This window comes from Strongylocentrotus purpuratus, unplaced genomic scaffold (assembly GCF_000002235.5).
Source record: "Strongylocentrotus purpuratus isolate Spur 01 unplaced genomic scaffold, Spur_5.0 spur5_scaffold_14, whole genome shotgun sequence".
NCBI classification, from domain to species: domain Eukaryota; kingdom Metazoa; phylum Echinodermata; class Echinoidea; order Camarodonta; family Strongylocentrotidae; genus Strongylocentrotus; species Strongylocentrotus purpuratus.
In genome coordinates this window covers 8,703,777-8,728,097 of record NW_022145599.1, presented here as the reverse complement: position 1 = coordinate 8,728,097, position 24,321 = coordinate 8,703,777, and the positions used below count along the sequence as shown (strand labels likewise).

Sequence of the window (24,321 nt, the reverse complement as noted above, 5' to 3'; positions counted from 1 at the left end):
CAATTACGATCTTATTAACAATTCAACAGCCAACAAAAAGACCAGAAATCAATTTGATTTTGTCCAATCTGTCTTGTCTGAGCTAACACAGATGTGAAAGGGAGAACAAAAGGCCCTTATATAATATGTATTTATTTATTTCTATTTTATTACCGAAAGGAGGCGGGGAAGCATTTGAACTGCTAAAGAATATTGAATAAAGACAGGGAGAAAAAGACGTCATGGCCATCGTCATCACAAGTCAATTATCAATATGGAAGTCGATGGTGATGATTAATTCAATTGCAGTCGTCGTGGCAACGAACAAACGCTGAATATTTTATCAAGGAAAGTAGGTCGAAACAAAAATAAAATCAATTAAATGTTCATTTGATTTGATATCTAACTTGTTTGCTTTCAAAGTCATGCAATGAATACAAGTATGTCTTTGCTATTAATAACATCCTGATATGATTTGTTTGCCTGTTACCAAAATAGCGCGAATTACTGCGACATCATTCCTCCGATCACGATAGCAAGAAGAAAACAAAACATTCGTATCAGCAGTATCTGAACGTTATTCTTCTTTATAAATGAAAGCGGCTTCTGCATTTTTAATCAGTCTGTTGTTTGTCACCAATACGATAGGATAAATTCACGAAGACGATGTGGATAAGACAATGTTGAAGAACTTGGGAAATATTGGTTAAGTACTAGGTCAAGTCTGGTTGCATACGTTTTCAATGTTTTGCGATGGTTTCTAACTAACTCTATTACATTACCATGAAAATGATAAAATTAAATGTATGGTCATACTATACGGTGTTGTTCTAATCATGTTATATTATGCAGTGGAGGATCCAGCCGGCGGGAAGAGTGGGGGCCCAATCTGTGAGAAAATAATAGTTGCGACTCAGCCGTCGGTGAATAAGCGGGGGGGGGGGGGGGGGGGTAGGAGGCACTTTTTTGGTCCAATTTTTCAGGAAATATTTTGCGCCGACTCAGTCAGCCGGTGAATAAGCAGGGAGGGGGGGGGGGAGACCACTATTTTTTTATTTTTTGTTTTGTTTTGTTGACCCGTCAGCCCCCCCCCCCCCCCGTGGATCCACGCCTGCAGAGGATCCAGCCGGCGTTAAGGGGGGGGGGTACCCAAATCTTAATACAAGCTTTTGTTTTTTGTTTTATAAAAGGGGGGGCGGGCCGGAAAAATCACTACGTGGATCCGCCCTGATATTATGTATTGTGTTATTGATAGGTAAATTGTACTCTTTTATTAAACGATTTATATAGTATGCGCTTATAAAATTGATTTGTAATCATCATTGTGCCGAAAGCTGAAGGTGTTCAAAGACGGGAATCTAGGTGGGGGGGGGGGGGGGGTTCCTGTCCCTCGTTTAATCGAATCTGGAAATAAATGGAGTAGAAGAAGAAGAAGATGAAGAAGAAGAAGAAGAAGAAGAAGAAGAGAAGAAGAAGAAGAAGAAGAAGAAGAAGAAGAAGAAGAAGAAGAAGAAGAAGAAGAAGAAGAAGAAGAAGAAGAAAGAAGAAGAAGAAGAAAAGAAAAAGAAGAAAAAGAAGAAGGGAGAGAACGGAGAAAGAGGGGGAGAAAGAGAGCGAAAGAAAGAGGGAGAGAGCCGAGAGGGAGAGATAAAGAGAGAGAGAGAGAGAGAGAGAGAGAGAGAGGGGAGAAAGAGAGTGATAGAGAGAGAGAGAGAGAGAGAGAGAGAGAGATGGGGGTTGGGAGGTTGGAAGGGATACTGTATAGGGCTGGAAGAGTGTAAGCCTACTTTAGAAGAGGAGAGGGTAGAAAACGTAAAAAGAAAGTCATACTACCCCCCCCCCCCCCCCTTCCACTACGTCCCCCTCACTGTCTTGATCGCCTCATTATTCTATGGCGTATGATCAACTAAGTTAGCGGTACCCCTCCCCCATGAAACACACCAGTGCCCCCCCCCCCCCCCTCAATAGTTGAACGATCACGCTATACGCCTATATGGGAATGATGGAGTAGACAGACGTGTGCCGTCAACACTGTGATTGTGTAAACTATGAAAAGTTGGAAACCAAATCAAAGAGCAATAATATTTTGTTTAGGTCCCGAGTTCAAAACAAAACTACAAATCTTTATTAAATAAAATCACAGGTCTTATCTACAATCATAGGTTTTTACTTGTTAAATGCTGTTTTTTCTTTCAAAAAAAATGTTTCTCAACTCTGTCAATTTGAAAAATCTTCAATGAAAGATTATACGTTATTATTAATAAAAGAATCGTGTTCGTGATGAAGCATATATTTATATATATATATATATATATCAATATATTTATATAATTATGTACCTACTATAATATACGGATGGAATTTATGAATACAAATTTCACTTTACACGTGCAAAGGTACTCTCTCAACCAGCAATTTATACTAGCTCTGGTATAGCGCCAGCTATAGGCAAACTAACATTTGTTGAAGTCGGGTTCCGTCGGGTTCCCTCGTTCGAATCTGTTTAACCCATGAAACCTCAGCATAACAAGGAGCTTCGTGCCCCTTGAAAATGGTATACCCCTTTTATTTCTCTTGTCTGATATATTTTGAAATAGGCAAAGAGTCTGCAAATTGAATATGAGTATGAATTGAATACATCGACTTGAAAGTTTAGTTGTGAGAACATTTTTGTTTTTGTTTGACTTTGTTTTTGTTTTGATTTGTCACGGTGATGTGCAGAAAATATGTGATCAAGGCATTAGATCTGTTTTTATTAGTTGTAATCAATCGCGTATTTTCCGTTGATTTAACATTTAGCTTTCCTGATGCGAGTCTCTCTCTCTCTCTCTCTCTCTCTCTCTCTCTCTCTCTCTCTCTCTCTCTCTCTCTCCTTTTTTCCTGGTGTTTCGTTTAGCCTACATCTAACGTTTGGCTCGTGCTCTCTTTTACTCTGCTTTTTCCACTTCGCCATAACAAGAAAAAAAAAAGCTTTAACAAATAAAAAAAGAAAACAAAAAGTGAGCAAAAAAAGAAAATAAAAAATTAAGCAAAGACTCATTATAAATGTGAATGACTGTGTTTCATGGTAATGACTCAAATGAGAAGAAAATTAGCCTAGACTCCACACCAATTCACAACATGAAATAGTGTTAAAAGGTGATCATTCATTGAATTAAAAAAAAATTCTCTGAATAATGATGGATGAATCAAACTATGAAATCGAAAGTTAGATATTCCACAAACAAATGATAGATCAGAGAAAATGGGGGAAAGAGAATAGGGGGAAAATGAAGAAACGTAGAACGTATTGATGAAAGACTATAATGAACCCGAATCTGCCCGAATCTGCATCCATTATAGATGTTGATGTTTTACGACCACCACAAACAGCCTTTGCATTTGCCTTCAGGGTTGCCTCAGGAAAAGGACTCATATGTGGAATATCCGTGGATATAAACCTTCGAAATCTGGGTTTCTCACAATACTGTTCTGTAGTGTACTTTTCTGCTCAGAAAGTGATTTACAAGCAGAAGATTTATGCTGGTTGTGATTATTACATGAAAACGTGTCAACAGTCACCGCCGAGCTGCGGTCTACGTCTTTGAATTGGGGGCAGGATCCCATTGATCCCCTGCAAACTGCATTGGAAGTTGCGTGTAATTTTGTGTGCCTAGGGCGAATGCTCACTGTTGTGAGAGAGGCGAATCATTTTGTTCGACCAAACTGACGGAGAAAAAGGCAGAAGTTCTGCTTAGTAATTCATCTATTTCAGTGAAGACTACTGTAGTTTAGGACCTAATAATGGTGGAATGCAAAGCAGTTTATGCTTTCAAACCAAAAGAGCCAGATGAATTGGAATTTAATCAAGGAGACACATTGTTTGTGAAGGTAGATTTTGCACCTGCAACAGTTCTTTCATTGTATTGACTATTGTGTATCAAAAGAATGAAAGATGTTAGGAGAATTGAGAATGTAACATCATTTATGTAAATGTTATGGTTAGTGATAGGGTTATAATGAATAATACTGAAGCTTTGTTCATTATTATTTATTATAACCCTATCAGTATCACTAACCCTAGCGGGATACTGTAAATTGTAGGTGGCTCTCCCTAAACTCAAAAGGAAATCTTTCATAGTACACTACTAGATCCTTTTGATTTCAAGACAAGTAATTCATTCAAATGTCATCAATCAAGCATGATATTCTGTGCTAAATTGGGTTTTGCTGGTGGATTGGGGGGGGGGGGGGGTGTGGTGTGGTGGGAGGAAGAGGAGCAATCCCTGTGTTCTTGTAATCTAGATGTTAATAAATAATTTGTAGTAAAAGCCACTGAATGGAAATAAATCTCTTGTTTGGAGTCAGATGGGTGTTACTCGTACATGTACGCCATACCATATCCATAACGGTATTGTAACATGATCCATGATAGGCTAGCCCCCGTCTGGCTCTGACTGAACAGATGAAACGTAGACTTGTATCCTACTTATAAATGCTTTACATCTACATGTACATTGTACATTGCACTTGGTTAATGCCAATGCCAATAAACGATAATGATCTGAATATGAAAATTATTAGCATTAGCAATTAATGATTACAGGCATCGTATACATCTAGTTTCTTTGCCTTGTTATTTGAATATCGTCCCAGCTGTCAATCAGCTTTGCTATATAGCTATTGAACTGACAACTGAGTAAATAACACTATCTTGAGCAAATATAAACAGTCGGTCGTCTACTTCCCACTTGGTATTAAACGTTGGTGGTTATGCACCTTTCTTATATATTACATGTTCTTGATAAGTTTCAAAGTAGATCTACTAATGATTGCCTAACATAGCAACAAAGCCAACAATAGACCTCTTTCTTGAAGAAGGGTTTTCTTTGGCAAAGCAAAAGCTTGCTAGAAGTTTGCCAGACATAGCAACAGATAATGTAACTTATTAGCAAAGTGGGTTCCTTCCATAAAGAGATGCTGTTAATACCTGTTATTCATACCCAATGAAATGGCCAAGGGAGATAAACATGCATGAATAGTCAATAGACTATTTTCCTAATGTAGTCAGATATACCTTTGTGAGGTGTCTCAATGGACCTGTTCACTCTTCACTTTCCACACATTAGTTGTTGCTATGAAGCCTCTGGCAAGCTTTTCAGTTGTCAAAAGAAAATTAAGTTCTAAAAGTATCCATCAAATTTTGGTCCAGGGTTGATTGCAGTTGAGGAATAGGATTGTATACTACATTTTTATCCTAGAGACCAATAATTTGATGCACAGCTTTGTGCAGATAATAATAAGCAATAAACATTGTTTTTCTATTAAACATAAAAGATCATGATTGTCAGAATACCACCCTTGTGTACTAATGTACGTATATTATTCTTGATGAAAGTTTTCTGAATTTAAAGCTTGCCAGAGGCTTTTGAGACATATCAACTAATGAAGATGTTTGCAAAGTGGATTTCATCTATAGAGAAACCATCAATTATGCATACATGTAGGAGTCGAATTAAATAGTTGAATCAGGTTCTTAATAGTACATGTAGTTTAGAGAAACATGCATGAATTGAATAACATTACCAAACACGTTTATTGCATACATGTACATACAGTACATGTACAGGTACAGTAGATGTAATAAAATGTATTTGTGGGTCTGTATGCAGTCCATGATTTAGTATCACTATGCTGGTACAAACTGTAGGCCTACCGGTACATGTGTTGCTTGATAATTGCTTCACCTTGAAAAATCCATCAAAACTATTAAAATACAATACACCAGTTTACGGTTATGGGCCCCATTTTAATTTATGAGTAAACAAACCATTGACCTCTAGAGGTCAGTGGTTTACACCGTATTTAAGATAGCGCCCATGCAAATATGATGTGAGCGCACAGCGCAGGCAGTGATGTCATCAATGTTTTCAAATGCGCATGTATAGTTGCGTCACTGCCTGCGCTGTGCGCTCACATCATATTTGCATGGACGCCGTCTTAATTTACGCGTAAGCCACAAAATGCCCATGTCTTCGCATGCGCACTGTTGCAACCATAAACTGGTGAATTATGCTTGTACATGTATATGCTGTACAGTGTACAGTACATGTTTACTTGCAGAAATCTAAGGAAACGGGTCTGAACATGCACCTGTGCATGCATATACATGTATGTACATGTACATGCATACATATTGTTTATATAGCACGTTCCATAAACATGCTCAAATCGCTTTACATTTCTAAATAGAATAGAATAATTATTTTGCTCTCCAAGCGCATCGCATAAGAAATCAAACTTGAGCCTTACAGTAACTGTATTTCTTTCTGTTCTTGAACACAGGGTCCAGAGCAAGATGCCGCTGGTACAGGATGGCTGAGAGCAAAGCTTCATGGTAGAGAGGGGCTTGTGCCTGCAAATTATCTTACACAGCTACCGTAAGTCCATCTTATTGACAGCTTGGGTACAGATTGACCTACTACATTTACATGATAAGTTGTTTTTTTTCCTATATAAATACTATCCTACAGTACAATCTAAGTCTTCTTCATCTATGTGTTTGGATTTTCATAGTGGCCTAAAACTCTGCATCGTTTTTTCCACAGTATTACTATTCCTGGAAAAATGTTTTTATTTCAGTATTAGATTTACATTTTGCCCCATAAATGTAGCTTAGAGCCGGAAGGACGATAACTCTGTGTTTAGTGCCCCCATAGCCCCTCTGGATCCAAACAAATATCAGACAATTTTTAACATTCATTTCCGCCCCCCCCCCCCCCTTTTTTTGGGGGGGGGGGGGGGGTGTGATGGGGTTGGGCACTTTCATGCTATTTTGGAGTAGAAAGAGGACTGCTAAACAGGCAAATCTCTCCACAACTACTTGTACACACATGTGTTTTATGTTTTATTTATGTGCTGGTATATTGACTTTTTATTGAGTGTTTGTGCCAATCCTCAAATACTGAATGCATTCTACAGTTCTACACCAACTGTACATACTCCTTACATTAGGGAAGGAGATTGGTCAGTACTCAGTACAGACTGCAGTACAGTCTTTATCCTGTAGTGTGTATAGAATATTTTATTGGATGTACTTTGCACAGTAGGCCCAGATCCAATATCATGGATTTATTCTTCAATTTTTCAGTCAATTGAAGCGAAGACAGATGCATTTTCCTTGTAGATAAAGCCTGGCCATAATTAGTTCTTTGAATATCAATTTACAATTTTGAATTCTAACATCATCTTCTGTCTGTGATTCTGTTTATTGTGTGGCTGGCGAGTGGGCAAAAGACACCTGGATATGAAGCACTTAACTCATATTTGAGGGTACATATATTACAATACAAAAGCAGCAGTGTGCAGCAATATGTACCTGTATTTATTTTCAATTGTCCTATTTTTAGCCTTCATTGTACTAGATTTCTGATCTTTGAAATGCAATCACACTTTTAAATCAGCAAGGACCAATAACACATTACATAATATATAAAGTCAAATCTGCATTAACGCTTTTTTAATTTCCATTAAATATAGTTTTCATTGAAACATGTACAGTACTAAAGGGACCTGTACATGAATAGTGTCTGCCTATAGAGAGAGAGTCTACTTTTCTTGTCTCCCTTGAGCAGTCTGTACAGTGTATACAGGTTTCACTGTAATTTGTTTAGCCAATTTCACTCTATACTTACATGTACAGTGTATTATTAAAGGTAAAGACCAGTATTGGAAACGCCCCAATTTCAAAAAATTAAAAATGGAAGCTCTCATTACCAATCATGTGAAAGAATATGTTTTGACTAATACATGATGATAAAAAATTTGCCGGGAAACCGCCTACTAATTCATATATTTGGTAAATTTGTTTCTCTCATGGTCTGTGAGAGATATATAGGGTAGTCCCATATACATCTTTCTGTGTATAGTGCTTGTAACTTAACGAAGAATGGGCCAAATTTCTCATCATTTTGATGATTCCAGAACCTTGCAGATGCTAGATGCTAGATGATCAACCTTTTCTGATCGATTCCACAACGTTTCTTTCACAATGCAATCGCATGACCATAACTGGTCTTTACCTTTAAACATGTACAGTATAGGCCTACAATGTAGATGAAGAAATTAGAGATCATTTTCAGTTAATCACTCAAGTTATATGCTTACCGTAGAGCCCCAAAGCTCTAGACCAACTATTTTTAATACTGGGATGTTACTTCCATAGGCAAGAGGCCTTGGTTGATTTATGTAGAATCTTGATATTTTTGTCTGGGGATCGATGAGGCCTGTCTGAACCCATCCTAAGCCCTTGGGTTCCTGAACTACATTATGTACAAATAAATTTATAGCAACTGTAAAATGCAACATTTGGAATTTGGACAGAGATGCAGTAAAATACACTTGAATATAAGAAATGATAATATGAATTGAAACTGTTACGTTAAGTGTATAACCTACTGTAAATGTATATTTCTTTCAGGCCTGCATACATGTAGGTAGTAATAACTATTCTAAGAAAGTACATGTACAGTACAGTACATGTATACTTTTACAGAGAAACAAGATGCATAGTGTAAACCCTTCAAATGCTAAGCTAAAATAGTCCGAGATCATTCACAATTACAAAGACAAAACGCTGTCTCCAATCATTTGCTTTATGAATCAGTAAGAGACGAAACGAAAAAACTGAAAACATTTATTTGATACACATACAATGTATGTACATGTATATTGCATTTAATTCCGAGAACTAGAGACCCATTAGTTGTATAGGCTACATCATTATTAGAAAGCTTCTGCGTAATTTGAATAGATCTGAAAGCTCCCTTGTGATCAAGCAAATTATTCATCCCCGAGATGGATCCCGACCCCCATGCCCTTTCGGTCTTGATCTCGTATTAGAAGACACCGAATGCAATCATGATAGCTCATTTAGGTCCTACATGTACATTACGTTGTGTTGAGCGCCACTGTGCCATGACATTTGCCAGTGGCAGCTGTGTTTGTGCAGCATTGCATGTGTACATGTGCGATGCTGTCCGCCTGTCTGTCACATAATGTAGATTGGTGTAGTCTGTGTGGAGGTTGGAACAGACCCATTTGCGTATTTATTGCATCTTCACAAGAAAAGATGGTGTTCGCTCCTCTTATCTGTATGTGGTAATCTATTTTGTTGGGAGAGGATGGAGGGGGGGGGGGGTGGGAGTTCTCTTTCAGCTTTATTTTGTCAAAGATACGGGTTAGGGTATTATCAATAGGGTTGCATTTGGATTATAGGTACCCGGTATACCGTATTGGTAAATATTAGGGTAAGGGTTATGCTTAGTTGTGGATCCAGGATTGAAGTTATGAATTCGGAGAGTGTAGAAAATTGAGCATTGAAGCAGAGCAATTGTAGTAGGAGTAGTACAATCAGATGGGGGAGGGTTTCTTTTAGGGGTCTTTTCTCATATGTACAGTACATTGTATCTACTAATAGTAATACCGCACTAAAAAATCACAGGAAAAATCTAAAATATGTGGTTAATTTTCATATGGCAAACTTTCTTAAAGATGGACAAACTGTACATGTGTACATGTATGTATGTACTATACAATATAGTTATATGGCCAGTACAGCAGTAGTAGTAGTACATGTATAAGTAGTTTGAGGATAAGATCTTTCTTTTTCTTCAAATCATTATTCATCAGTTTCTGTCACTTGTCTGTGTTCAAGTTTACATACATGTATGTCAAGGTGACCCGTAGAGTTTTCCTTTAAAGACTGTCTGCACTAATTTGGCATGGGGGATGAGACCTCCCTGCAAGGTCACTGACAGGTGGCTATCCCATCAACTCATCTCTCAATTAACATCAGAAAAAGAGGATCATGGGGACCAACGGGCACCGCTGAGGCATTTTTTGCTATATAGAGGGCGCAAGTAGCTATGTGCAGTGGGGCTTTAAAGGTACTATGTCCCTTTTGCAGCCAACCTCAAATGCTGTAGAACTTTGCAGGAATTATGAATATGTCATGTATGTCCTATCTGTGAAGTTTAAATGTTAGCAGTGTCCTCATATTCAAATTATGCAAGGAAACCCGTTTACTTGCTAGACTTAACTGTCAGACACTATTGAGTGACTGACTGGCTTTTTTTTCTTCTTTGGTAATAACATACATGTACATGAAAAGAATTTTAAGGGTACATGAGCACTTGTCTACATCAATAACCCACTTCTTGTGATGGCCAAGATTAAACTGATTGAATCTTTGCGCAGCATAAAACGTATGACCATTCGGTACAATTGTCTGAAAATCAAGACTATTACTTTTGGGCTCTATAGCCCTAAAGTCGATTTGACAACTAATAGTCGTTATTTTCCCACTTGAAGACATTTTCAAGCCCCAACTTTTTTAGGGAAGTTCTAAATTAGTATTATCTTTCAAATGCAGTTGGAATTTAACTTTTTCATTTTTTTGGCCTGCAAATGGGACATAGTACCTTTAAAGAGTAGGAAAATATTAGCAAAGGTTCTGAGCATGAAGACTAAGGTATCAGGGCTTAATGTACTTCCTACTGAGGTTGTATGAAGGAAGTGACAGGAGGATAGCCATCACTACCAATGACTCATTATTTACAACCTGTGTAGTACTGGTCTTACAAGCTCATCACACAGCATCATTCACATCTACATGTACATGAGGGGTACATATGTAATGAGCTTCAAGAAAATTCAAATCCCACATTGTTTTTGATCTAGATTGCAACATGGACATGTAACATACATTTCATACATAACATGTCTGAGGCAAGCTGGAAAAGTGATTTAGGTGTTGGCTTACATGTATTACAGGTTTCAATTGAAATACAAACATGTAATAAACTAATAGCCCTAGATATGGTCTAATGTATTTATTTAGTAGTCTCTATTGATGGTGGTCTTTCAAAAACAGGTGCTCAATTAATAATGATAAAGGTGAAAGCATATACCCCCGTAGTATTCAATATTTGTGTAGTGCATGTTACATTGTGATATACAGTGTACATTGTAATGCCTGTAATGATAGTAATAATGGTGATGATTACCATGATGAATAATGATATTAGTGATATCAACAATGATGATGATAATGATAACAACATCAACAACAACAACAATACCATCATTATAAGAACATTGTTCATTTGATAATAATGATGATACCGGTAATAATATTCCTTTTTGTTGGTAAAAGAAAGTAAACACTCTCTGTATTCATTAAATAGTGAATTCATATTCAACCCTTTTCATAATCAAGTTCACAATCACATTTATGCAATAATCAGCTTTGAAAACAATCCATCTTGTAGCATGGCCAGATTAGTCAATACTTCCCATCATCTTGATGGTGTGCTAGCTGCCTCCATGCTACATGTATACCTCGATGCTTTACCTCGATGCTTTACCTCGATCTCCCCAGTCAAGTCTGGAATCCTCTCACTTGTGTGATTCGATCATCGCTGCACTTTAAATGTCATCGTTATAGACCCGAAGGGGTTTGTCGATAGCTCTCTGATCCATCGTGACCCGCTTGAAGATGGTGTCTGAGGCTGTGCGACTAAACAGAAGCTTTCGGGAAACCATCTTTAATCTTTAATTCCATAATGAATATGTTTAACCTTTCAAGCGTCAGACGTGATATTAACCCCTTCGTGCCTCTGTGATTTGAACAATTATTCTAAACAAACTTTCAAGAGTAAAAATAGGGGCCTTAAATTTTTGTTTGATTCTTTTTTTAATATCCTTTGCGAGCAACCTTCATTGTGTTAATATAATGTGTACCTGACTGCCTGTTATTAAACATTTCAGGACAAAAGAAATAGGCAATTTTATTCAAATATAAAGCAAAACGTTCATAATTATGGAGAGCTAAATGGTGTTCTGAAGACTGCTAAAACAGATACATTTTGCAGTATTTGAATTGGCTGTTTTCTTAATGTAACCAAATTTTGTATAGCCTTTGTGAAGCATCTAAATTTGAATTATTTCATTATTTCAATTGCTTGCCCTACTCAGCAACACGTTGTAGTGTATGCAATTCGCATTCTGACAATTGAAATACGATTATTTGTATCAGGTGAATGAAATAATTCATATCGAGGAAAATGGCCAATTGCAAAATGTCACTAATGAATTATACATTTTGTGATATGAAACTTTCACAAATCTATAAGTGGTAATGTAACCAAGAAAAGAGTATACAAAAATCATTAACAATTTAAAAGCATGTTACTGAAATACATGTAAGAAGATTTTTAAAGCATATCAGTACTAGTTTACAGGAGGGATTAGACCATCCTGCAAGGTCACTGGACAGGTGGTTATCTCATCAACTCAGCTCTCAGTTCATATAAGAAAAAGAGGATCATGGGGGACCAATGGTCACCGATTAGGCATTGTTTAATATAGAGAGGGCGCAAGTAGCTACTTAAAAAGAGCTTGTGCTGGTGTATATGTATGCTGACCTGCCTGGCCCGCCAAATGTACACATACACATTACAGTGTAGGACTGTACAAGCACATTGGGGAAGGTCACGAGCAATTTGGGAATGAATAATTTACCTTCAGACGCCCCTTCCATATAACTCTAAGCTACATGTAGTCAGTAATTAAACTCCTTTCGTTGAAAGTCCTTAAGAAGGGCCCCCACATCTTCATTACAATTTGATTATCTCATTGAGTGATTGAATGCGGCCTTTATCGATTTGAAAGCAACTGAGGTACACTGTGTAATGTCATTATGCAGAGGCAAAAGGAAGCAAGTGACGTCATGAATTTCATAGAAACTAGAAAAGGTGTGAAAAATGCTTGTAAAAAAACAACTATGTAATGAATTAAAGAAGAGCTAATGATGAAACTCCAGTTCATATTTTACTGAGTAGAGGAAGGGAAATATACTCTTGCTCTATATAGTCTGCAGATGAAATTAAGTTTAGAGGAGTCTAGAGGAGTGATATACCGGTGAGACCAGGGAGAGATGCCAATCAGGAAAGCTAAAAAGAAAAGAGACTTGTGGAACAATATGATCACCAAAGTTTATGGACATGACAGAGAGAGAGAGAGAGAGAGAGAGATTGATAGAGAGAGAGAGAGAGAGAGAGAGAGAGAGAGATTGATAGAGAGAGAGAGAGAGGGGAGGAGGATGTGCAGTTTATCTTGGATTAATTTTGTGACTTTTGTTAAAGATTATAAACTTCTTGCAATTTATCACTTACATCCTTATGATGCCAAAGTGAGAGTACATACATACACATGTACATTCCGTGATGTAGTACGTGCAATGATGTATGCTTCATGCATGATGGAATGGAATGGAGGGGGGGGGGGGTGTCGTATAGGCCCTGCAGGCTACCTGCTCCTTCCTTGAACTTCTGGATGGATGAAAAGAAACCCAAAAAACATTCAAATAGGCCAGATCCACTGACAACCAAAAAAATTGGGTCCTAATGGATGAACCAACCCGCTCGACTTTTTTGTCCAAATTTTTTTGTTTTTTAATAATTTTTAATTTGGGCCAAAATGATGATAAAACCTTGGGAATTTTTGTCCAAATTTTCAGGATTTTCTTTTTCTTCCAATTTTCATGAACTCTGTACCACTACCCTTGTTGGTTGTTGATAATTTAGGGTCACATTAACCCCCAATTTCAAATTACCAGGTATATCAATCATTTGAAATTGTAGCAAATGGCAATGACACATTTTCTATAGTACTATAATTATGTAGCTGACATATTTGACTTACATATACAAAGTTAACTTTTTAAATTAACATTAATTTTGAATCTGGACCTCAAGAAATATTATTTAAATGGGCCCCAAGCATACATACCCTGAAATTGCAATGTGAACATCTTTACCAAAAAGAAGTTCAGTTAATAGCCTTGCTTATTGTTCAACACATTTAAATGTTACTCATTTATTTTCTTTCTGTTTCCCTCTCTCACCTCCATCTCTCTCTCTCTCTCTCTCTCTCTCTTACACAGGGCATGGTTCTTTCCAACGATCACAAGAAAAAATGCAGAACTGCTCCTGATGCAGGAAAGGAACGGGGCATTCCTTGTACGAAGAAGTGAATCTTCAGAAGGCCTCTATTCATTATCAGTTAAGTAAGTACCCATTTCAGTTCTAAATTCTAAATGGTGGGAATGGTTGAAAAGTTGAAAGATAAATATATACATGTAAGTGCCCTCTTGCATAGAGAGTTACTTGAATAAGTTAAACTCATCTTCCTAGTACATGATCCTGATTGGTTGAAATCAATTTGCGTTTTAAGTTTTTTAGTTGCGTTTAAATACAACTTTTTTAAGCAAGAGGTCAAAGGTGTTTGAAACTGCTCATTTCTTTAAACGGCAACAACAACGTACATGATTGTAAGTCACACAAATATTTTTCTCCCTATCATGAGTTTTAAAAATCAATCTTGTATGTGTGAGTGTGACGATCCACTACATGTAAATAGAATAAACCCTTTAATAGTAATAATAATAATAATAAATTTATATAGCACAGCTTTTATACAAAATATATTCAGCTACGCTGGTTAAGAGCTCCTTTTTACTAAATTCTACAAAATAAGATCTCTCAGTTAAACAAATAAGTTTTTAATACTGAATGTTATGAGACATACTTTCCTTCAAATCATAGCATACCAGTACATGTACATGTAAGTTTGATTTATACCTTGAAATTTGGATTCCCACAACTTACAAGAAGAGATAAATTTTCATTGCAGGATACTTGCAAGAAACCAATCGTATAATTTTTTTGGTGTAAATATTTCCTTGTTTTCTTTCTATTCATATGAAGATCTTCTTAATAAATCTATCGATAGCCAGTTCTAAAAACAGAAACTTAAAAAAATACTCTGCATTCTGTCAACAGGGAAATAGAAAAATACTCCTGGTATATGTTTCCTCATCTGAGAAATGCTTGAAATAATGCTTCTACTCTATGATCATGTACAGTATTAATTTTCTTTCAACAACAAAATATGTTTATTTCAAATCTAGAGTTTGATATCATAAATCTGTTCTGACATCGAAATTAAATCCAACTCTTCTCTAGTCCTTGAGTGCCTGATTTATGGATGCTGCTACCCCCACAAATGTTATGATGATAGCCTCAATGATTACAGCCTGTTGTTTCTGGTCCCTGATGATATTTATTACAGAAATGATTAGGCCTGTCCTCATCAGCTCGAGATTGCCAAATATCAGGCTATTTTAACTATTCCAATCGCCAATTATCCAGTTAATTTGCGTCTTCATCAGCCCTAAGTTGCAATTAGCGGGATATTTGGCCGAGATAATCATCCCAAGATATATTGGGCTAGTTTGCAAAATATCCCGCTATTTGGCAAAATATCCCTATGCGTTTTCACCAGCCCGAAGACTCGCACTATGAGTGAACGCTAAGTAAAATATCTTGAGTTCATTTCTTGAGCTCAAGTTTCGAGTTTTGAGGTCGAGTCTCGAGCTGATGGAGACGCGATTTGTAACTTCGGGATTATTTCCCAAATCAGAAATACGGTAGCGAGCTGTTTGGCAATCTTGAGCTGATGAAAATAGCCCAAGTGAGTCTTCCTTCTCTCTGCTTTCAAATGCATACAAGGGGCATTATCTTATCTTTCGATTGGCTAATGATCTGTTGAGATCATAGGAAACTGATACAAAACTCGTAAAAGCGTTGTCTAAAGAATCCTCATAAGGAGCGTACAGACTAGAAAGCAACACGGTAAAAAGAAAACAAAATTTGAGGAGGTCAGTTGACAGACAGCTGGCCAATCATAAGTGCTCAATCAGGATAAGCCCCCACCCCCCCCCCCCTCCCTGTTATAAAATTTGTATGATGTGATGTACTAGAGCGACCCTGATTCTTCATTGAGTTAAAAAGGATGCTCAAACAGGCGTTTTCGCTATACGTTTCTTTATGACACTCAGACTAGGGAATAATTGATTACCAGTACTTATCGTAGAGCTCTGTGATGAATCCTGAAAAGTCTTTATGCAGGGTAATTAGATTAAAAAGTAGAAATCTATTAAGTCTTTGTAATTTGTTCCTACTAATGTAGTATACAAATAGGAATAAAAACAAGGAGATATTTTGTTTTTAATATTTCATCTACTAGTACAGTACTTATAAATTAATTGAAATGTCAACAATCGTTGTGATATTCTCTTATGGCCATTGAAATTCACGATTATTCTTTGAGAGCAAAATGTTCAATTTGTATCATTGAGCTGAGAGTGTAGACCATCCATTACCCTGCATATATTATCACAATTTGATTTGCAGATGGCATACAGAACTTTGTATTATTACTGGTTGTCTAAAGTGAAAGTTGTTGACCTTTCTCTCTTTTCTCCTTTTTTTCTTTCTCTCCTCTGTCTTTGTCTCTCTCTTTCTTGTTTCTCTCTTTGCTTACTGGTATTTCTTGTATTTTCCTTATAATCTTTAATTTAAAAAGAAAAACATTTTTGGGGGTTTGTTGGAAGTTTGAGAGGTAAAGTAATGGATGAATTTGTACTGTAAGAAATAATGATTCAAAATTCAACGACTTTTTATTCTTTTATAGTAAAATCGAATTTGTTTATAAAGTATGGAAACAGTAACACAATGCCTTGTTTATATATCCATGTCTATTTTGTTGTTCTCCCCATACTTGGCATTATATACAAGAAATTACAAATTAAATTACCTTTTGTTTAAATCAAATAAAAATAAAATAAATGTTCAGGCAGATCAATTTTGCAGTCCAACAGAAACTTGGGAGAAATGACTGATAGATCCATGAGACCGACGGACTGCCAGTCTAGTAGCCTGTCAGTCTTGTGGGCCGTCCATCAGCTGGGATGTCCTCTAGATACAGTCAAACCTGCTTTAGTGACCACCTGTATAGCAAGACCCCCTGTCTACAAAGACCACCTGTTTAGCAAGACCACATTTTTTGTTTCCCTTGAAAATGGTTTCTCATTGAAACACGTACTAAAGGAACCTTTACATAAAGACCACCTGCCTATAAAGACCACTGTTCTTGCCTCCCTTGGGTGGTCTTTATAGAAAGGTTTCACTGTACTTTGATTGATTGTGATGTGTTTTTCAACTACTTGGCAGGTACAATGAAAGTGTGCAGCACTTCAGAATCCTGCAGGACACGGCCGGTAAATTCCATCTATGGATAGTCAAGTTCCCTTCTCTCGATGCCTTAGTAGATTACTACAGAACAACGTCCGTCACAAGAGAAAACCAGGTAAGTAGTTGGAATACTGTAGTCTTATAACTCAAGGTATAGCCATGTATATTAAAGCCCATCTGCACTAGTTTGGCCAAGGGGGATTAGGCGTCCCTGCAAGGTCACTGACAGGTGCTTATCTCGTCAAATCAGCCCTCAATTAACATCAGGAAAAGGGGATCATGGGGGACCAATGGTCACCGATTAGGCATTGTTTGCTATATAGAGGGCGCAAGTAGCTGTAAGTAGTGCAGTGGGGCTTTAATACTGCTTTTCCCAAGGGCCCTGTCATTGTCGTAACACTAGCGATGCAAGATACTCATTCGATACATCTCTGGTCAGCAACTCATGTTGGTAAAACACATCATCTACAGTTGTAAGCGCCATGCAAGGATCAAACGCAGGACCTACAGGGTATTGCATGAAAATCAAGCACCTACACCAATTAATGCACATTGTACCACATAACCCCCACTTTTGTGCATAATTTTGAGACTCCGAAGATTCTTTCCAAGACTTTTATAGCAAAATCATAAATCAAATTTTAAAACAGAGCTTTTGGAACTTTTTTCATCCCATTGTTTTAGATGGTTGTACAAATTGGCAGTGTGCAGTACAGAACTAAATTTTAGAGATCTAATGTACATATACTTGTCAAACAACAAAGAAAAGAACAATCTGCAATTATATACAGGTCTATGAAAGTTTTATGAAAATCTGTGAATTTTGAAATTCTGCCAATCTTACAATATTGTTCTCTTTGTCATGTGAGACTTTTATAACACAAGATGTGTACAGCCCCGGTTTGTGCCAAGTGCTATTAAACAAAGATTTATCAAGAGTTGACGTATGATTCAAAGGTCATTGTTCACGCATTTTTCGTTATGTCAGCTACATGTAGGTTCTTGTTTTGATACGGAAGACAATTTAAGTTATTTGATTGTATCGTTTCCTGGAATCAACGAGGAAGCTCTTACATGCATGTTCAGTTCAAATCCAGATCAACGACTCTTTGCCATGCAGCTGTGTTACTTTCTTTATGACTCAGCTTAACCCTCTTTGCTTCGGAGGAATTCTTTCTTTGTAGAGCTGAACCCTGTATTTTGCATAAAGACAACATGGATATTGATAAAATCTTTAAAAAGTAAGATTTTGAAGTTTTCTCCTGCAATGTCGACATTGATGCTTTTTTAATTTTGTCATTATTCTTGGTTGAGAGTATATTCTCCTCGCAACGAATCCCATTGATTAAAAACTTACTCTCTAACAAAGTCAGTGGGTGGGCCTTCAAATGCTTCCTTTCATACAGACTTTAGGCGAGTGGTTTAAGCACTTGACTTGAATTCAAAGGTCGTGGCTCGATCCCGATACAGCACTAATGTCCTTTGGCAAGGCATTAATCTTTATTTGCCACCATCGGCCCAGGTGAGGTAAATGGGTACCTGGCAGGAATGAATTCCTTGAAATGCTGGAGCGCTGTAATGGCAGCTTAGCTAAAGCCGGGGTAATAATAAATGCGCCTCGGAATAGAATTTCTAGATAGACGGCGCTATAGAAATGCCTATTATTATTATTATTATTATTCCTCTTAGACCCCTGGGGTGAAGGCTGGGAACGTGATCACCCTGGTAGACATGCAGCGTATGGAACAGACCATGCAGACGTTCCCCCACCTTAAGATGCTCAAATCAGACGCAGGTGGAGAATTACCCATGGACAATGGCTATGCCCAGAAAGTTCCCAGCTACATCGGTAGCAATGGTAGCAGCAACGGACAGAGCGGGAGGCACTTCAACAACGGAGGCATGAACCCTCCGCCGCAGCCTGTACACAGCAACAGCTGGGATGTCAACTCGAGGCATTCCCAAAACAACATGATGGTAAGAATGGAGATGAATGCAAACCTGTGTATACATGTATGTGACACCATAAAGTGTCCAGTAGCCTGTTTGCTATTAAAGGAATCCGGTAACTTTGTCTCAGATCCTTTAAAAATTCTTGATTTAGCTCATGCTGCAATCATAATTATAAACCTTTAGGGCATACATGAATCCGATGACATTTACAAGCTGATCGCCTGTCTGATTTTAATATATTTACGAGTGGATATCAAAATCAAATTTTGCATTTTCTGAATGGTTTTCATAATACTACAGTCTATCAGGGAAAATGATATGGTAAAACTGGTCTCTCAGATTTAACATTGTTAAATGATGCCTTTAAGACACATTGAGGCAACCAAATATTCTTTTGGACATGCTTATAAAAATGGAATTTCCTCAGGTGATGATGCATAGTATTCTCTGTGCATACATTGTTTTTTCAAAGGTTAGACAAGTGTATTAGTGTGTTAGCAAATGTAATGTGCCATAGACTCTGTTACCCAAGATAGAAAAAAAGTGTACAGACGTAACTAGTTTGTAACGCCTGGATGTAGCATTGTAGCATACGTAGAAAATTGTCTAACCATGCCACATATTTCATCTAGCTCCACTTTCAAGCCATGGAAAATATTTAACAGATGTTTCAGGCAAAGGCCTGGTCTAGTAATGAGCTATATACATGTACATCTAGGTTCGTACTTAGTCCAGAGGTAGTCCAGACTTGGCAATCAGTTCTAGCTTAAAACTGAAATTCTAGTACTACATGTCAAATCAAATACTGACTCAGACACTGTCAAGAAATCATTATCACCATGTCATGACATACATGTACATGTAACATAGGATTCTTTTTATTAGGAATTCCTGTAAATGTCAGAGCATTTCCAGCCAAATTTGTTCAGGGTAGTATAAAGCAATGTGTCGATGACCAGATGATAAAAGCAGTTGAATAATGTTGTGACTGTTATTTCTTGTCTCGTCTCCTCAGCAATCTTCACCGAATGGTTGGGATTCCAGAAGAAAACAACCTGCAGGATGTGGAACGGTGAGAAAATCATCTCCCCCTCCCTCTCACTTTGTCCCCTTCCTGTCTCTCTCTTGCTCTATTACGTTCTCACGTACTCTTGTTCCCCCTATATTTATCCGTCTCTTTCCTCTTTTCTCTATTTCTATCTCTTTCTCTTTCATGTCTTTTCTCTTTCTATTTATACTTTATCACTTGTTCCCCCTTTATTTATCCGTCTCTTTCATCTTTTCGCTATTTCTATCTCTTTCTCTTTCATGTCTTTTCTGGTTCTATTACTTTCTCACTTGTTCCCCCTCTTTTTATCCGTCTCTTTCATCTTATCTCTATTTCTATCTCTTTCTCTTTCATGTCTTTTCTCTTTCTCACACTCCTCTCACTTTCATACCTCCCTTTCTCTTTCCTTTTTGTCATCTTAACATGTAATTATTTTCATACACTGTATCTTTCTATTTTTTGTTATTCATTCTATAATCTTCATTTCCCCTGCTGCCCTTTGTTATATCTTTCTCTCTATATTCAATCTTTTCTCATACTCCCTTATTTCAATAGTTACTTCCTTTTTCTACTTTCTTTGTGGCATTATGAATGTTGATACCAAAGAAAGTGGTTTTTGTTTTAATGTTGAATAGATCTGTAAGGATATGTGACTGTTCCTCACCAATTATTTGCACCCCCTCCCCCCCCCCCCCCGGTAGATGTATATGGCATGCAAGAGTGATTGAACTACAGTCAAACCTGCTTTAGTGACCACCTGTCTACGAAGACCACCTGTCTACAAATACCACATTTTTGTTTCCTCTTGAAAATGGTTCTCATTGAAACATGTACTATTATAAAAAGGAATTTGTCTACAAAGACCACCTGTCTATAAAGACCACTTTTTGTGTTTCCCTTTGGTGGTCACTATAGACAGGTTTGACTGTATATACAAATACAACCACCCGAGAGATTTCTTTTCATTTTGTTCTACTATCAATCCTCTGTAAATTCTACCGCAAACTCAAAGTTTTTCTCTTCTTATTCATGTTGATAGGATCATAGGCAGCAGAGACTACAAGCTCTTTACGACTTCGACCCAGAAGAGGAAGGCGAACTCTGTTTTCGCAAAGGGGACATCATCACCCTCATCGACAAGCCGACCAAAGACTGGTGGCGCGGCACGGTGGACGGACGCACAGGCATGCTCCCAGCTCCGTATGTCAAGGTCTTATAATAATAAATGCCATCTTTTCCTGCTCCTCGATCATCAATTCTTGGATGATTGAATTTGGGAAGAAAGAGACTAATATGACTGTGATGATTGTTGTCGATAGATGACGTTATCTTTGCGGCGCGGTGAACATGGAATCGGTTTGTTTGAACACGCCCATATGAGAGAACAGTGGATCGATCTGGCTGCGGATCGTTTTAACCCTATGGCCACCATGCCGTGAATGAATTCATTGAAACTTTTGGCTTGCGGTTTTACAACGAGAGGGTTTGATAAGTTGTGTTTCCATATTGTGTTGAATTGCAATGGTGTCGATGATCATGCCCTTTAACTATGTTTGATATGCCGATATGGACTGTTCAGAAATGCTACATGTATTTTAATGTGTTCACTTTTTACATGTATTATCAATCATGCATAGTTGAAGTATAAACAATAATGCCTTTTTTGTTTCCATCCAGTGATTTGAAGAACGTTAAAATAAAGAATCACGTAGGCGTGACTCAATGTTTTACAAATAGGTAGTAAAAATGGCAGTTTATTGCTGGTATCCTGGTTTTGTATACTGTATACATATTCCTGTTTTTGTCTGAGTCGCACAGTTAAGTGAAGTACCACGGTTATTTTATCACAGTTTTTTATTCTGATTGGTATAGACAGATGATTCTATTGAAAGAATATCAATACTGAAGAAAAAAGTGTCAAACGAAGCCCCATTGGTATATTTTTCAAAATAATGTTGTGCATATATAAACCTCGCATTAAAGAGTTATTAATTAAAAAGGTATTTAATGAAAAATACATCGCAGCTCAAAAGCCAAATACATGTACATGCCTTTGATGATTAATAGAGCATTTCAAAATACAATCGATATCTATTCATTGCAAATTCCCAATGAAAACCACAAATCTACATACAAAACACGTCCTTTCTTCCAAAAACAAATTAAAACAAAAACCTTCAGCAAAAAGTCAATGAAAATTAAATAAACTTTCTTCCAAGTGTATTAAAAGTGACCTCTTGAATATCACCTCGGAAGATATGAGTTTGAAAACAACAACTACATGTAGATTACCGATTTCCAGGTGGTAGGGAAGAAGAATTTAGTTGTTTGTCTCTCTTTTTTTAGGAAGAAGAATCATGGTTTGATGTCAAAAACGAAAGGATACAACCTTAATAACAGGAAATTAGGGGGAGGGGACGGGAGTACGATTCGTGCCAATTACATTTGAAGACAAGTTTGAGCAGAAATTAGGGGTCCAATATCCAAACAGGGAAATTGGCCGAGCCAAAAACAGTTTTCAAGGAGATAAGTTAGTTCCCCATTTATTGATAGCTTTGTGAGGTTTTTTTACCATTTTATGCTTGGCATACATGTCCGTTTGTGTAATACAGTTGATTTGGCTTAGAAAATGTTTATGTATTTCACACTTGTTGATATTTCATCTCTTGTATACAATCGTTATCTGATGCATCTGTTTCAGGCAGCGGATTCAAGGGAGAATGATATTTCTTCTGCCTTGCTTGTTGAACAGGAAGGCTGTATGTTGTGGGCTCTCTGCCAAAACCTGATTTAGTGAAAGGAAGTTTGAAGGTTGGCCGATTCTTTAAGCAGAGAGGCACTAGGGAGGGGTAGCTAGTCTGCTTTTTAGACATCCTTGCTGCCTTTTTTGTATTATTATTATAACATTCATGGTTGGATACATCTAGCCAAACTTTCATGACTACTTTAATAGCAACTCCTAGAAACAACCCTTTTTCACTATAAAAAAAACCCTCACTTCTGATCCATTATTAGAAATTATAACACATACGAGAATTGAGTACTGTAGACTTAAAAAAGAAAGTAGAAAGGTAAAAAAAATCAAATTATTAATATTATTATTTATTTTATTTGGGAGGGGAGTATTGCTAAACCCAACGCATTACAAAATAAAGTTAGATCTAATTACTTTCTGAAACTGAGATAGCGAGTAGAAGGCAATATTTTCCTAGACATACTATAAGAATAGAGATATTCTATTGGATTATGTAAATATAAAAAACACTGAATTTATGGAGATATTTTGTAAGACCACATATAATATCCTTGTCAACACCATTTGTATTATTGGACAGTCACAAAGTTGATATCGGCTTCATTACAACAAGAATATTCTCCCCTCATGATATATGCTGACATCAGTTTAAGGTAGCGAAGAGTCTAGGAAGTGCTGACTAGCTGACTATTGGAGAGTAGCCAAGTGAATGTTGTCTTTACGTTTAACAGGAGGAGGAGGAGCCGGAAGGGATGTGTAAAGACCCTTGATTTACTCTTAAAGATGAGATTGAGCTCTGCTGGTAGCAAGGGAAAATAAGCATCAAAATTTCTTTCAGAGGTTTTAAAGCCCCACTGCACTACTTGTACTGTAGCTACTTGCACCCTCTATATAGCAAACAATGCCTAATCGGTGCCTGTTGATCCTCTTTTTCTTATGTTAATTGAGAGCTGAGTTGATGAGCTAGCCACCTGTCAGTGATCACCCTGGGTGGTCTAATCCCTCCTAGCCAAACTAGTACAGACGGCCTTTAATGTGAAAGAACTTTCCATTTGAATCATGTACAATCAACTTGTCCAGTAACGCCTCCAAAGGGAAACACAAGAAGGGCCACTGTATTCAGGTGGCCTTTCTAGACAGGTTCCTCAACCAATGTTTCCTCCTTGGGGAGGTTATATAAATGACCACTATAGACAGGTGGCATTTATATGGAGGTGGCCGCTGAGACATTTGTTTAATACTGTACTTGTAGTATTTGATAAGCTTCAAGGCAACATGGATTATGGATGATTGAATACATGAAATATAAAATCTTGCCTTCATTTACATTCACATGACTGGCATTCAAACCCAATTATTACTTTGGTTGCTTTCTTGTTTGCCACACATGCAATTTTGCACAAAACAATAGGCACCGATTGACAGCAGGATTGCTCTGTGCAGCACAATGG

The 24,321-nt window shown here is 37.3% G+C and overlaps 1 protein-coding gene across 1 annotated transcript; it reads left to right on the top strand.

Annotated features, from left to right (window-relative positions):
* Positions 1-3,278: 3,278 nt before the first annotated feature.
* Positions 3,279-23,433, top strand: LOC753247 (protein enhancer of sevenless 2B). Its single transcript, XM_030984130.1, has 7 exons — positions 3,279-3,849; positions 6,304-6,398; positions 13,964-14,086; positions 17,094-17,229; positions 18,804-19,091; positions 20,083-20,139; positions 21,155-23,433. Exons 1-7 carry the CDS (start codon positions 3,763-3,765, stop codon positions 21,332-21,334), a joined length of 966 nt encoding a protein of 321 aa, XP_030839990.1. The 5' UTR covers positions 3,279-3,762; the 3' UTR covers positions 21,335-23,433.
* The last annotated feature ends 888 nt before the right edge of the window (positions 23,434-24,321 follow it).